Source organism: Scyliorhinus canicula, chromosome 10 (genome assembly GCF_902713615.1).
Source record: "Scyliorhinus canicula chromosome 10, sScyCan1.1, whole genome shotgun sequence".
Taxonomy (NCBI): Eukaryota; Metazoa; Chordata; class Chondrichthyes; order Carcharhiniformes; family Scyliorhinidae; genus Scyliorhinus; species Scyliorhinus canicula.
In genome coordinates, this window is record NC_052155.1 from 46,342,027 (window position 1) to 46,355,329 (window position 13,303).

General features: G+C 47.2%; 1 protein-coding gene across 2 annotated transcripts in view; it reads left to right on the plus strand.

Moving 5' to 3' along the window:
- The window catches only part of oxsr1b (oxidative stress responsive kinase 1b), a 271,259-nt gene that overhangs the window by 192,977 nt on the left and 64,979 nt on the right, over positions 1-13,303 (plus strand). For both annotated transcript variants that reach the window (XM_038808848.1, XM_038808847.1), the window contains 2 exons: positions 3,241-3,306; positions 11,275-11,397. In XM_038808848.1, the coding sequence (XP_038664776.1) occupies positions 3,241-3,306; positions 11,275-11,397 (189 nt within the window). The remainder of the gene's footprint in view (positions 1-3,240; positions 3,307-11,274; positions 11,398-13,303) is intronic.

A 13,303-nucleotide genomic window follows, 5' to 3' on the forward strand; every position in this document is an offset into this window, starting at 1 on the left:
TGCCGTGCTCCAATGTAACGTGCTCAATTGTTACGTATTTGTCTTGTAAACGAAAACATAGTGTACATTGGAATGGGGCATAAATTAATGCAGTGCAATCATTGACTATTCTTCTAAGAATATTACACAGTTATGGGTGCCACATGATTAAAATGTCAGAGTATATAAGTTAGAATTCCCAGGTGATGCCAAGCCTGGGAAAGTTAAATTATGGGCATGAATTCAAGCTTTGGGATCATTTAACCTTTTCTCTACCAATGGAAATAGAGCTGTAATTGTCCGTTCTTAGTTCCACTCTTGCCTACTCAATTTTGTCAGTGCATTTCTAACAATGGCTTTTCTTCTAACCGTATCCCATCACTGTAGGAGTTTCAAGGATTTTGTTCTTGGTTCCCTTCTTTTCTTTATCTATTTGATGAACTTTGGCAGAATCATTCACATGAGGTCAGTAAGTTGGTGATAACCCAGTCCAGCCCTCTTCCACATCTTGTGATCCTTAAATTATCTCAAATGTTGTCAGGCACCAGACAGGTGTGATCACAAACCAGATGGTGAATTTACATGGTGAGTTTTTTTGGAAGTAAGCACTTTAAAAAAGATCTTTATACCACTTTATTGTCATAGGTATAAGAGTTGTACAGTGCAGAAAAGGCACATCGGTCGGTACCAACAATACCCCGAATCTCGTGCGATTCCCACTTCCCAGTACTTGTCCCATATCCTTGAATGTGGTGGTGTCTTAAGAGCTAATCGAATTGCTTTTTAAAGGTTGAAGTTTCGAGCCTCCACTACCTTCTCAGGCAGTGCATTTCAGATTCTCACCACCCAGAGTGATTTTTTTTCCTCAAATCCCCTCCGAATCTTCTGCCACTCCCCCTAAAACTATGCCCCCTTTGATTGACCCCCTTAACCAAGAGGAACAGCTGCTTTCTATTTACCCTGTCCAAACCCTTCATAATCGTAATCTTCTGTACCTCAATCATATTCTCCCTCTATCTTCTCTGGTCTAAAGAAAATAATCCAAGCCTATCCATATACAGCAAACAATAAAGGACCCAGCACTGATCCCTGTGATAGACTGCTGGGCACCACTCAAACTGCCTTCTACCACAACCCTCTCTCCTATTACTATGCCAATTTCAGATCCATCTTGGGTTTCCTTGAATCTCGACATGTTTCCTTGAATTCCATGTGCTTCAATTTCTCAATTAGTCTCCCGTGTGGGACCTTGTCAAAGGCATTGCTAAAATTCATATGAACTATATTTAACTGCACTTCCTTCATCTACCTACTCGGTCACTTTATCAAAATATTCTATCAAATTTGTTAGGCATGACCTCCCTCTGACAAAGCCATGCTGGCTATCCTAATCAATCCCTGCCTTTCCAAGTAGAAATTAATTCTCTCCTTCAGAATTTCCTTCCAATAGTTTCCCTACCACTGACGGGAGACTTACCGGTCTGTAGTTCCCTGGTTTATCGCCACCTCCCTTCTTGAAAAGTGGAACAACATTGGCTGTTCTCTAGTCCTCTGGCACTCCCCCTGTGGCCAGAGAGGAATTAAAAACTTGCATTAGAGCCCTTGCAATTTCCTGTCTCGCCTCCCATACCAGTTTATCCGGGCCTGTGGATTTATCTATTTTTAAGTACGTCAAGGTCTCCAAAACCTTCCTCACTTCCTATGTCAAACTGCTCTATGTCCTCACAGTCCCATTTCCTGAATTTTGTACCTAAGTCGTTGTCCTCCTGAGTGAAGACCAATGAGAAGTATTCATTTAACACCTTAGCATTTGTCTGTCAGCTGAAAAGTGGGCACAAGGCTGTCACATTTTTGGCAAAACAAACTGGTTTGCTAATATCCTTCAGGAAAGGATGCTGCCATACTTGTCCGCTCTGGCATGCTTCACTATTAACTTTCCTTTGAAGTAGCCAATCACTGGTTCAAGAGGAAGCACCACTTGCTCATGACAGCTGGAGATGGGGAGTACATTCTCAGCTTGCCAATGATTCCCAACTACTGAGATTGAATTTTAAAAGTGACTTGCATTCTGAGTGCATATGAATCTTGTTTTAATTTCCCCCTTGACCCCAAGCTTGTAATATTTTTTGGCTAATGTGTTCAAAGGCTTTACTTGTAGTTTTCTACAGAAGAAAATTTTTACGTGGAGTTTTAGTTCTCTTAGCCACCTTCCCAAGCTTAATATTTCCCTCATGGCATAACCAAAACTGAGAATTCTCAAGGTTAATGTTTCTGAGTGACAGAACCAATTCCGATAATTTGCTGGATGTGGGAATCCTGATCACTTCCCCGGTTATCCCAAATATAACTTTTCTCATTAAAATTGGACATTTTTGTTGAAGCTTTTCATCTCCACATTCTCAAAAATACAATTTATTATACTGTATGAGAAGAGAGGGTAAATTGGTTGGCAAGTGGACTCTGGGAGCAGTGATGCCATGGCAAATGCACTAACTGATGGGGACTGACAGTTAACTGTTCGGCATTGTTTGAAATTTGAACCAGACAGCTTGTCTCTAATTGATCAAGGCATTACCCTGAGGAATGAACCTACGAATGACTGTTACTTGCTTTGTTTAGCTGAAATAGATGCAGTGTGTGTACATGCGTCCACTTGCCAACCGATCAGCACTCTTCTCCTCCAGTATAAATGTATTGATTTTCTTTGCATTGTGTTTCTGCGATTGTCCTGAAGAGTGCAAGATAAAAAGCTTGGACAAAGCTGGCCTTTTTTCAGCAATACTCGAGCTCTGTACTACAAAGTGACCATGAGTAAAACATTTTTATTTTCATTTCATAAGTGCTGTTTGGGTCCTGCTTCCTTTTGTCACTACTCGGGCAAATTCCATGCTTGAACCATGGTGCTTCTGTTTATTTCATCTTTCGAAGAACTCCAGACCAGCCTGGATCTTGATGTGGATCTTGCAAGGCTGGGGAAAGATGCCTCTTCACAACAGATTGTTAACTGCAAAATAAATTTACCGCTTCTCGGCTGCAACCAGTCAACTGTTCAACCAGGCATATGCATTGGGCAGCAGCTACAAAGATAACATTAACAATGATGATATTACAGAGCAGACGGGTTAATCCATTTGTTTTATAGCCAAATTATATTGCAGTTCACTGGCTTGAGAGGATGCAAGTCTTTTTTTTTGTTTATAGAAATTATTGAACTGAATGTAAAATCTGTATATTAACTATATTTTTAAAAATATTTTGCAGACCAAGGAATACCTTGAAGAAAAATTGTTAGCTCGAGCGCCTACGATAGCTGAAAGGTCAAAAAAGGTATGTATTTCTATCTTTTTACTGCAAATTCTCTTTCTCCTCCCAGGAAGGCCTTTTTGCTTGGTTGAGGTTCCACAGGGGATGGAATAATTGGCAAAGGATTCCAATGTATGTAGAAAGATTTTTCAGCAGCATTAACCGTTTAAAAAAAAATATATTTTCATTAGCATTTTCAATTTTTTAGACCGCTGCATTGGTTGTTATTCATGTAGTCGCCTCTGCCCTGTGATGTTTTCTGGCAGAAGGCCTTGTCGGCCAGAAGGTCTGTGTCCAACCTCCATGTGGGGAGCTGGGCACAGTCCGTCTCCAACCTCTCATCCACGTAGTGCGGAGTGTGGTCGGAGATGGCAATCGCGGAGTATTCTGCTCATACAGTTCCACCGATTTTCCGCACTGCAAACAAGTCGATCCAGGTGTATACTTCATGTAGCGGCGAAAAGAACGAGAATTCCGTCTAACCCGGGTGCATGAATGGTACATCTATCCTACCCAGCCCTTCCTTAGCAGTAGTTGGTCCTTCTCCCTCAGGTGTGTCTTCTGTAGGTAGATGATGTCAGGCTGTTCAAGTGGGCAAAGACTCTGGATCTTTTCACTGGCCCAGTAAGTCCCCTGACATTCCAGGTGACTATCCTGATGGGGGGGTTTCTGACCACCTGTTCCTGTGGGATCAACCATACTTGTTGGACGCTGCATTCCGGGTTCCCCTTTGTTCGGGAAAGAGTACGCTACCTAAGCCCACGGCTTTGCCCTCTCACCTCCACCCTATCCCCGTTACCCCATCTAACCTTTTTTTTTCGATCACTAAGGGCAATTTAGCATAGCCAATCCACCTAACCTGCACATCTTTTGGACTATGGGAGGAAACCGGAGCACCCGGAGGAAACCCAAGCAGACACGGGAAGAACGCGCAGACTCTGCACAGACAGTGGCCCAAGCCGGGAATCAAACCTGGGACCCTTGAGCTGTGCAGCAACTGTGGTAAACACTTACCGTGTTGCCCATAGTCTACACAGTAGTCTCTGGTCTCAGCTTTCCTTTCCCACTGCAGTCCTTCTCTGGCGCGTTTTCACCGCTGCTGAGTTTGGCGTCTTCCCAGGTCGTTGGCTCTCTCAAATTCGTTAGCCTTCGCTGGGGTGTTAAAATAGTGCTCTTTCCCCTGGTATGTGACCCAGAGTCTGGCTGGGAACAACATGGCGACTCGCACCCCACTTTTATGGAGCGCCGATTTTGCTCTGTTGAATTCCGCTCACTTCTTTGCAAGTTCCGCCCCAATGTCTTGGTCGACCAGGATTCGGTGCCTTTCCCATGAGTTCGATTTTGTCTGCCGGGCCCACCTCAGGATCCTTTCCCAGTCCTGGTACTGGTGCAGCTTTGTAGTGATCACTCTCTGCTGCTCCCCTGCTTTGGGTTTCGGCTGAGTTACCGGTGTGCCCTGTCGAGTTCTTGGGGGTTGGAGAAGCTGTCCTTCCCAACTAGGTTACCCAGCATTTGGGCGATATAGTCTGTTGGATCCCTGTACCTTCTCCAAAGCATCCACATACTTCTGGTGGTGTGGCGACCAAAATTGTATGCAATATTCCAAATGTGGCCTAACTAAGGTTTTGTACAGCTGCAGCACCAGCATGATTTGCTAATTTTTATACTCCATGCCCCGACTAATGAAGACAAGCATGCCATATACCTTCTTGACTACCTGATCCACCTGTGTTGCCACTTTCAGTGATCTGTGGACCTGTACGTCCAGATCTCTCTGCCTGTCAATGCTCCTAAGGGTTCTGCCATTTACTGTATAATACCCATCTGTATTGGACCTTCCAAAATACTTATCTCACATTTGACAGCTTAAACTCCACCTGCCATTTCTCCACCCAAGTATCCAACCAATCTATATCCTGCTGCATCCTCTGACAATCCTCTTCATTTTCCTCAACTCCACCAATCTTTGTGTCGTCCGCAAACTTACTAATCAGACCAGCTACATTTTCCGCCAAATGATTTATATATACTGCAAATAACAAAGGACCCAGCACTGATCCATTAATGACAGCCTTCCAATCAGAAAAGCAGCCTTCCACGACTACCCACTGTCTTCTATGAACGAGCCAGTTCTGTATCCATTTTGTAAGCTCACCTCTGATCACGTGTGACTTCACCTTTTGTACCAATCTGCCATGAGGGATCTTGTCAAAGGCTTTACTGAAGTCCATGTAGACAACATCCACTGCCCTTCCAGCAGCAGTCATCTTAGACACTTCCTCAAAAAATTATTTGCAACACTGAAACTTGTTTACCAATTGTAAAATGGCACTGTTTATACAAATGTTTTGCACATATATTGTTTGGTTTCGTGTTTGTATTAACATAATCAAACTGCTTAAATATTTTGACAGAAATAAAATCCGTTCCCTTTATTCTTTCATATTTCCCAGGCATGCCAGTGTCCTTGACCTACAGATTATATTCTACTTGAATAATTCCTCTGAATTTTTTCTGATCAAAACTAAAATAGATTATTGGATAGATTCAGTGGAATTGTGGTGAAATGTGTAACTAGTAATTCACACTGTACCTTACTGTTGTCCCTGTGGGCCCCATCTTTGAGCCACTGTGCGGCTCTGCCCATAGGGGGAGATGAGGAGCATGTACAGGGCTCTGCCCCCTTTAGGAAGTATAAGTGCTGCGGTCCTGCAAGACCGCCCTCCGTATCGTGCAGTCGCAGGCAGGCTCAGTTGTAAGGCGATTAAAGCCACAGTTTACTCCAACTTGTGTCTCAGAGTGAATTGATGGCCGCATCAATTTAATCGACTTAAAGAACTACTAAGGAATCAGCCCTCAAACCTGACCGACAGGAACTCGATCCACAGGCCCCAGAGGCAAAGGAAATTTTTTTGCATTGGCTTCGGTGCTTCAAGGCCTACCTGGCTGCGCGACGAATTCCTCCGTTACAGATGAACAGAAACTAAGTCTTCTCCACGCACGGGTGAGCCATCGTATTACTACTCAACGTAATGAAGCTAACTCTTACACCGAGGCCCTCGCGATACTCGAGGCCCTGCGTTCCCGGCCGATCACGCGACCCCATCGTGGACCCCCGACCAAAGGCTGCCCTAGGCCTGCGCCTCGCGGCCACCCGCCCACCACAGAGGACTATCGTGCCATTTTTGAGGCCAGCCCCAACACCCCCGGCAGCAATGCCCGGCCCGCAACGCGAACTGCAGCAGCTGCGGACGAAAAGGACACTTCGCTAAGGTCTGCCTGGCCAAATCAAAAAACTCAAACCCTAACTCGAACACTCGCTTCTCCGACTCTCAGGCCCGCAGACCCCGCAATGTGGCAGCGCGACTCCGCCTCCACACATGTGCGACTCAGGGGGGTCACCATCTTGGCCATCCTCCCCCACGCGGCCGGCCATGTGTGATCCATGGGGGCTGCCATCTTGGGCGCCATTTTCCTCGCTGCCCGCCACGTGTCATCCATGGGGGCGGCCATCTTGGACATCATCTTCCTCGCCGCCCACCATGTGCAATCAACGGGGGTCGCCATCTTGGCCATCACCCCCTACGCCACTCTGGACAGTCATCGCGGGGCCGCTCCAGCACCGCCGACCACGCCACCGACTATCCTCAACTCGGCACAGTCACCTTGAACCAGTCGCGGCCCAAGCACCTCGAGCTCCATGATATCCATCCGGATCAACGGATACGAGACACCGTGCCTGTTCCACTCCGGGAGCACTGAGAGCTTCGTTCACCCGGATCTGGTAAGGCGCTTTTCGCTCCCGATATTCCCAACACAGCAAACAATCTCTCTCGCCTCGGGGTCGCACTCAGTCCAAATACAGGGGCGCACTACTGCGACTCTGACCATACAGGGTGCCGATTACACTAATTTCCAACTGTATGTGCTCCCAGACCTCTGCGCCCCTCTCCTCCTAGGACTGGATTTCCAGTGCAACCTCAGGAGCCTAACACTCGGCTTTGGCGGACCCCTGCCACCACTCGCTATATGCAGCCTAGCAATTCTGAAAATCGACCCCCCTCCACTCTTCGCTAATCTCACTGCCAACTGCAAACCAGTGGCCACTCACAGCAGGAGGTATAGTCTACAGGACAGGGTATTTATCAGATCCGAAGTCCGGCGTCTTTTGCGTGAAGGAGTCATAGGGGCCACTAATAGCCCCTAGAGAGCTCAGGTGATGGTCGTCAAAACCGGGGAAAAGCTCCAGATGGTGTTTGATTACAGCCAAACCATTAACCGGTTCACGCACCTTGATGCGTACCCCCTCCCCCGGATTGCAGACATGGTAAATCAGATCGCACAGTACCTCGTGTTCTCCACGGTGGATCTGAAGTCTGCATACCACCAGCTCCCAATCCGCCTGGAGGACCGCCACTACATGGCGTTCGAGGCAGACGGCCGCCTCTTCCATTTCCTCCGGGTTCCCTTTGGCGTCACGAACAGGGTTTCGATGTTCCAACGAGCAATGGACTAAATAGTGGACCAGTACGGGCTGTGGGCCACTTTTCCATACTTGGATAACGTCACCATCTGCGGCCAGGACCACGACGCCAACCTCCACCGATTTTCTCCAAACCGTCCAAAAACTCAATCTCACCTACAATAAGGAGAAATGCGTTTTCCGCACTACCAGGCTAGCCATCCTCGGCTACGTAGTGGAAAATGGGGTCCTAGGACCCAACCCTGACTGTATGCACCCCCTCTTACAACTCCCTCACCCTCACTGTCCCAAGGCCCTCAAGAGGTGCCTCGGATTTTTCTCCTAATCTCTTACTACGCCCAGTGGGTCCCCCAGTATGCGGACAAAGCCCACCCACTATTTAAGGCCACCCTCTTCCCACTGTCAGCTGAGGCTCGCCAGGCCTTCAACTGCATTAAGGCGGACATTGCCAAAGCCGCTATGCGTGCGGTAGACAAGTCCGTCCCATTCCAGGTGGAGAGCGACGCATCAGAGGTCGCTCTCGCTGCCACCCTTAACCAAGCAGGCAGGCCGGAAGCATTCTTTTCCCAAACCCTTTCCGCTTCGGAACTTCGGCACTCCTCAGTCGAAAAGGAAGCCCAAGCCATTGTGGAAGCCGTGCGGCACTGGAGGCACTACCTCGCGGGTAGGAGGTTTACCCTCATCACCGGCCAAAGATCGGTTGCCTTTATGTTTGACAACTCGCAGTGGATCAAGATCAGGAATGACAAAATCTTGTGCTGGAGGATTAAACTCTCCACCTATAATTATGATATAGTATATCGTCCTGGGAAGCTCAATGAGCCCCCAGATGCCCTGTCCCACGGCACATGTGCCAGCGCGCAAGACGACCGACTACAGGCTATCCACAATGACCTCTGTCATCCGGGGGTCACCCGCACACCCATTACATCAAGGCCCGCAACCTGCCCTTCTCCACAGAGGCGGTCAAAGCCGTAACCAGGAATTGCCCGATCTGCGAGGCGTGTAAACGGCACTTCTATAGACCAGACAAGGCCCACCTGGTGAAGGCATCCCGGCCCTTTGAACGCCTGAGTATTGATTTCAAAGGGCCCCTCCCTTCGAACAACCGCAACACCTACTTTCCCAACATTATAGACGAGTTCTCCCGTTTCCCTTTTGCCATCCCATGCCCCGATATGACCACCCCCACGGTTATCAGAGCCCTGCACAGTGTCTTCACCCTGTTCGGTTTCCCCAACTATGTCCACAGTGACAGGGGTTCGTCCTTCATGAGCGACGAACTGCGTCAGTACCTGCTCCGCAAGGGCATCGCCTCGAGCAGGACTACCAGTTATAACCCCAGGGGGAACGGGCAGGTGGAGAGGGAGAACGTGATGGACTGGAAGACCGTCCTACTGACCCTACGGTCCAGGAATCTCCCGATCTCCCACTCGCAGGAGGTCCTCCCCGATGCGCTCCATGTTTAGCTAGCTGGGCTAAATCGCTGGCTTTTAAAGCAGACCATGCAGGCCAGGAGCACGGTTCGATTCCCGTACCAGCCTCCCCGGACAGGCGCTGGAATGTGGCGACTAGGGGCTTTTCACAGTAACTTCATTGAAGCCTACTCGTGACAATAAGCGATTTTCATTTTTCATTTCATATTAGGCCCCTCCTTTGTACGTCCACGAATCAGACTCCTCATGACCGCTTATTTGCCTTCCCTAGGGGAACTACCACGGGGACCTCACTCCCATCCTGGTTGAGGACACTGGGCCCTGTCCTCCTTCAGAAACACGTTCGGGCACATACGACCGACCCCCTGGTAGAGAGGCTCAAGTTCCTGCACTCGAACCCCCACTATGTATACGTCGAACACCCCGATGGCCGGCAAGACACTGTCTCCCTCCGGGACCTGGCACCCGCAGGCTCTACCACCACTACCGCCGATACATCCACCACACTACACCCCACCCGACTCCTACGCCCCGCGTCCCCACACCTATTTGCTTCCTGCACTCCCTTCCACCCGGCACACCAGTCGGCAGGAACGAAGCTCAGGAAGAACCATCCCCGGAGTCCACCCCCAGACTCGCACCAAACATCCTTCCACAGCCATCCGAAAGGGCTGCAACACCAGTGCTTCGTCGGTCGCAACGCACGATCCGGGCGCTGGACTGACTGAACTTGTAGACCCGTCACCCCCGCCGGACTTGATTTTTTTTAACAGGGGGCGAATGTGGTGACTGTGTAACTAGTAATTCACACTGTACCTTACTGTTGTCCCTGTGGGCCCCATCTGTGAGCTACTGTGCGGCTCTGCCCATAGGGGGAGATGAGGAGCATGTACAGGGCTCCGCCCCCTTTAGGGAGTATAAGTGCTGCGGTCCTGCGAGACCGCCCTCAATATCGTGCAGTCGCAGGCAGGCTCAGTTGTAAGCCGATTAAAGCCACAGTTTACTCCAACTCGTGTCTCAGAGTGAATTGATGGTCGCATCAGGAATAAAGCCCATGGCTTGTTTGACCTTGTTACCAGTATTGTGCCTTGCCATAAAGAGGTCTAGTGTCTGGACAGGCACCAAAATTTGTTCTGCATCTGACCTGCGACATCTGGTCGGTCCTCTGTTGGTGTACCTGAAAGCATAATTGCAGTTTACTTTCTTTATCTTTGAAGTGTCTTGGTGTCCGCTTGAACTTAAAACTTAATAGTAACACATTTGCCTCTGAGTCATAGCGTTGTGGACTCTGTCTACTGCAGACTTTAGAACATTATCTAGTCTGGCACTGATCGATTCAACAACTTCAGATGATTAGCTCTACCCAACCTCGACCCATTTGGTTTCATCCCATTTCATTGTAACTGTCTTTTACCATTTCTTTCTTTCTTGTCTTTCTGTATTGATATTTTACCCCCCTTCATCTTATCATCCTTTCCTTACCCTTTCTGCCCTTTGCTTCCCCCTTCCCCTCCCCCCACATCTCCCTCTGTCACAGTTTATCCTCTGATGTTAGTTTCTCTGCTGTTTGGGCTTTCACACCTTTTGTTCTCTGGGAATTGTCAAGGGAACTACTTTCCCTTGGTTTCTGTGGCTATTAGCACCCCGTTCTCTGGGTTTCTGTGGCTATGACTTATCTTTCATTCTCACTCCACAGTATAACTATCTCCCACTTTTCTCTGTCTTTTAGCTTTGACAGTGTCATCTGGACTTGAAACATTAGCTCTTTTCTCTCCCTACAGATGCTGCCAGACCTGCTGAGATTTTCCAGCATTTTCTCTTTGGTATCATTTATAACATGTCTGGGTGACAACAGTGGGATCTTGATGAAATCTCTTAAGCCAGGGCTGTTGGGAGGGGAAACCAGAAATTACAACTTTAACCATGCATTTGTGAGAAAAAAAATCCTGTGTCTCTCTGCTGCTAAAAGCAAAATATTCAAATATGTAACATGAGCAAACTTGTCCCCTAATTTGAAACGGTAAGGACTTAACTGTTGCTCTGAATTGACCACCTTTTGTTTGTGCTGATCAGGTGAGAAGGGTTCCAGGCTCTAGTGGTCGATTACACAAGACAGAAGATGGCGGCTGGGAATGGAGTGATGATGAATTTGATGAGGAGAGTGAAGAGGGGAAGGCCGCAGTCTCTCAGTTGCGGGTAGGTCTCTATCATGCAGGATTATTATTAATAGCTCTGCTCTGCACTTCATCCAGTAAAATGGAAGTACTCTGTACTCGATTGGAAAGGGCGGGGACTAGCAGGAAAGTGAATCTCACCAGGCCTCTTCATATAACTTGCATGAGACAGAACTAAAGCAGTTTCCTGTTCTTTGAAATGTTTGTGCTCACAAACCTGTTTGCTAGCCATGTTATTTATACTTCCCAGATCTTTAAGGATGAGAACCAGACAATTCAGAGACCAATATTGTTTTAATCAGAATTATCTGGATTACGGGTTCATTATCTTGGCTCTACCAAGCAATACCAAGCACTGGAACATTGCACAGTCACCTCCAGAAGCTGTCAAGGATTGGGCTTTGCCTGCTGCACTCCATTTCTCATCCATATTCAGTCTCTCGAAGATGGCATGGCATTTATTTGCATGTGTAGGCTGTTAACATCAAATTGAACCTCGCTACCAACTTGCAAACCCTCCACTATTTCCCATTGCATTTATAAAGAGTTAAGAGTCATGGGCATCCAGACAATCACTGGACTCATTGAGATAACTAATTGATGTCCAGGATGCTGCGTGGGGTGTAATCAAGCGTATAAATATCGCACATATAAAAACCAGCCCTTAATTTTTTTGTCTTAGAAACAATTGGTCATTTGACATTTACACGGATATAAATGAGATCCTTGATTGACAAATATCTCTCAATTTCAGTTTTAAATATCATTTTTAAAAATAAATTTAGAGTACCGAATTATTTTGAGCAGCACGGTAGCACAGTGGTTAGCACAATTGCTTCACAGCTCCAGGGTCCCAGGTTCGATTCCTGGCTTGGGTCACTGTCTGTGCAGATTCTGCACGTTCTCCCCGTATGTGTGTGGGTTTTCTCCGGTTTCCTCCCACAGTCCAAAGATGTGCAGGTTAGGTGGATTGGCCATGCTAAATTGCCCTTGGTGTTCAAAATTGCCCTTCGTGTTGGGTGGGGTTACTGGGTTATGGGGATAGGGTTGAGGTGTTGGCTTGAGTAGGATGCTCTTTCAAAGAGCCGGTGCAGACTCGATGGGCTGAATGGTCTCCTTCTGCACTGTAAATTCTATGAAATTGACTCCCATGAAATTTTGTTTTCCAATTTTAGGGACAATTTAACGTGGCCAATCCACCTAACCTGCACATCTTTGCGTTATGGGTGTGAACCCATGCAGACACTGGGAGAATGTGCAAACTCCACATGGACAGTGACCCAGGGCCGGGATTCGAACCCATGTCCTCAGCGCCGCAGTCCCAATGCTAACCTTTAAATGTCATTGTTGATCTGGCATCAATTGGTGTTTGCAGAAAGGAGTTGCAAACTTCTACCTTTATGTGAAGAAGTGTGTCCTAATTTCACCCTTGAATGATCTAGTTCTATTTTATTGACTCTGCCATTCAGTCCTAAATTCCCCAAATAGCAGAAATAGTTTATCTCTCTCTTTTCCCTGTCTTTAACTTAATTCAAATCAATTTGTAACCTTCTACATCTTGGATGATGTAGCAGTTACTGAGTTGCTACCTCTTGGTTTGACTTTTTTATTCTTCATACATGTGCATTTTTGGAAGAAAGAGGTCATTCACATTTTTTTACGCACATCTTTGTGCAAGGTTATCGCTCTACTCCATTTACCCTGTGCTCCTGTGCATTATGAATAACGTGATGAATTGGCTGCAATCAATTTTGCATGTCGTGTTAAGTATCTTAACAAGTCAATTCTCAAACATCTACCTTTCAAAAAGGCTCTTTAACTCTTCCTAAATGCAATGTCCTCTACTAGCATCTGTCGTGTTGGCAGCTAATGAGTGAAGCATTTTATAGATGACCTGTCCCACATGCATGCACTCATGGTCATGCTCT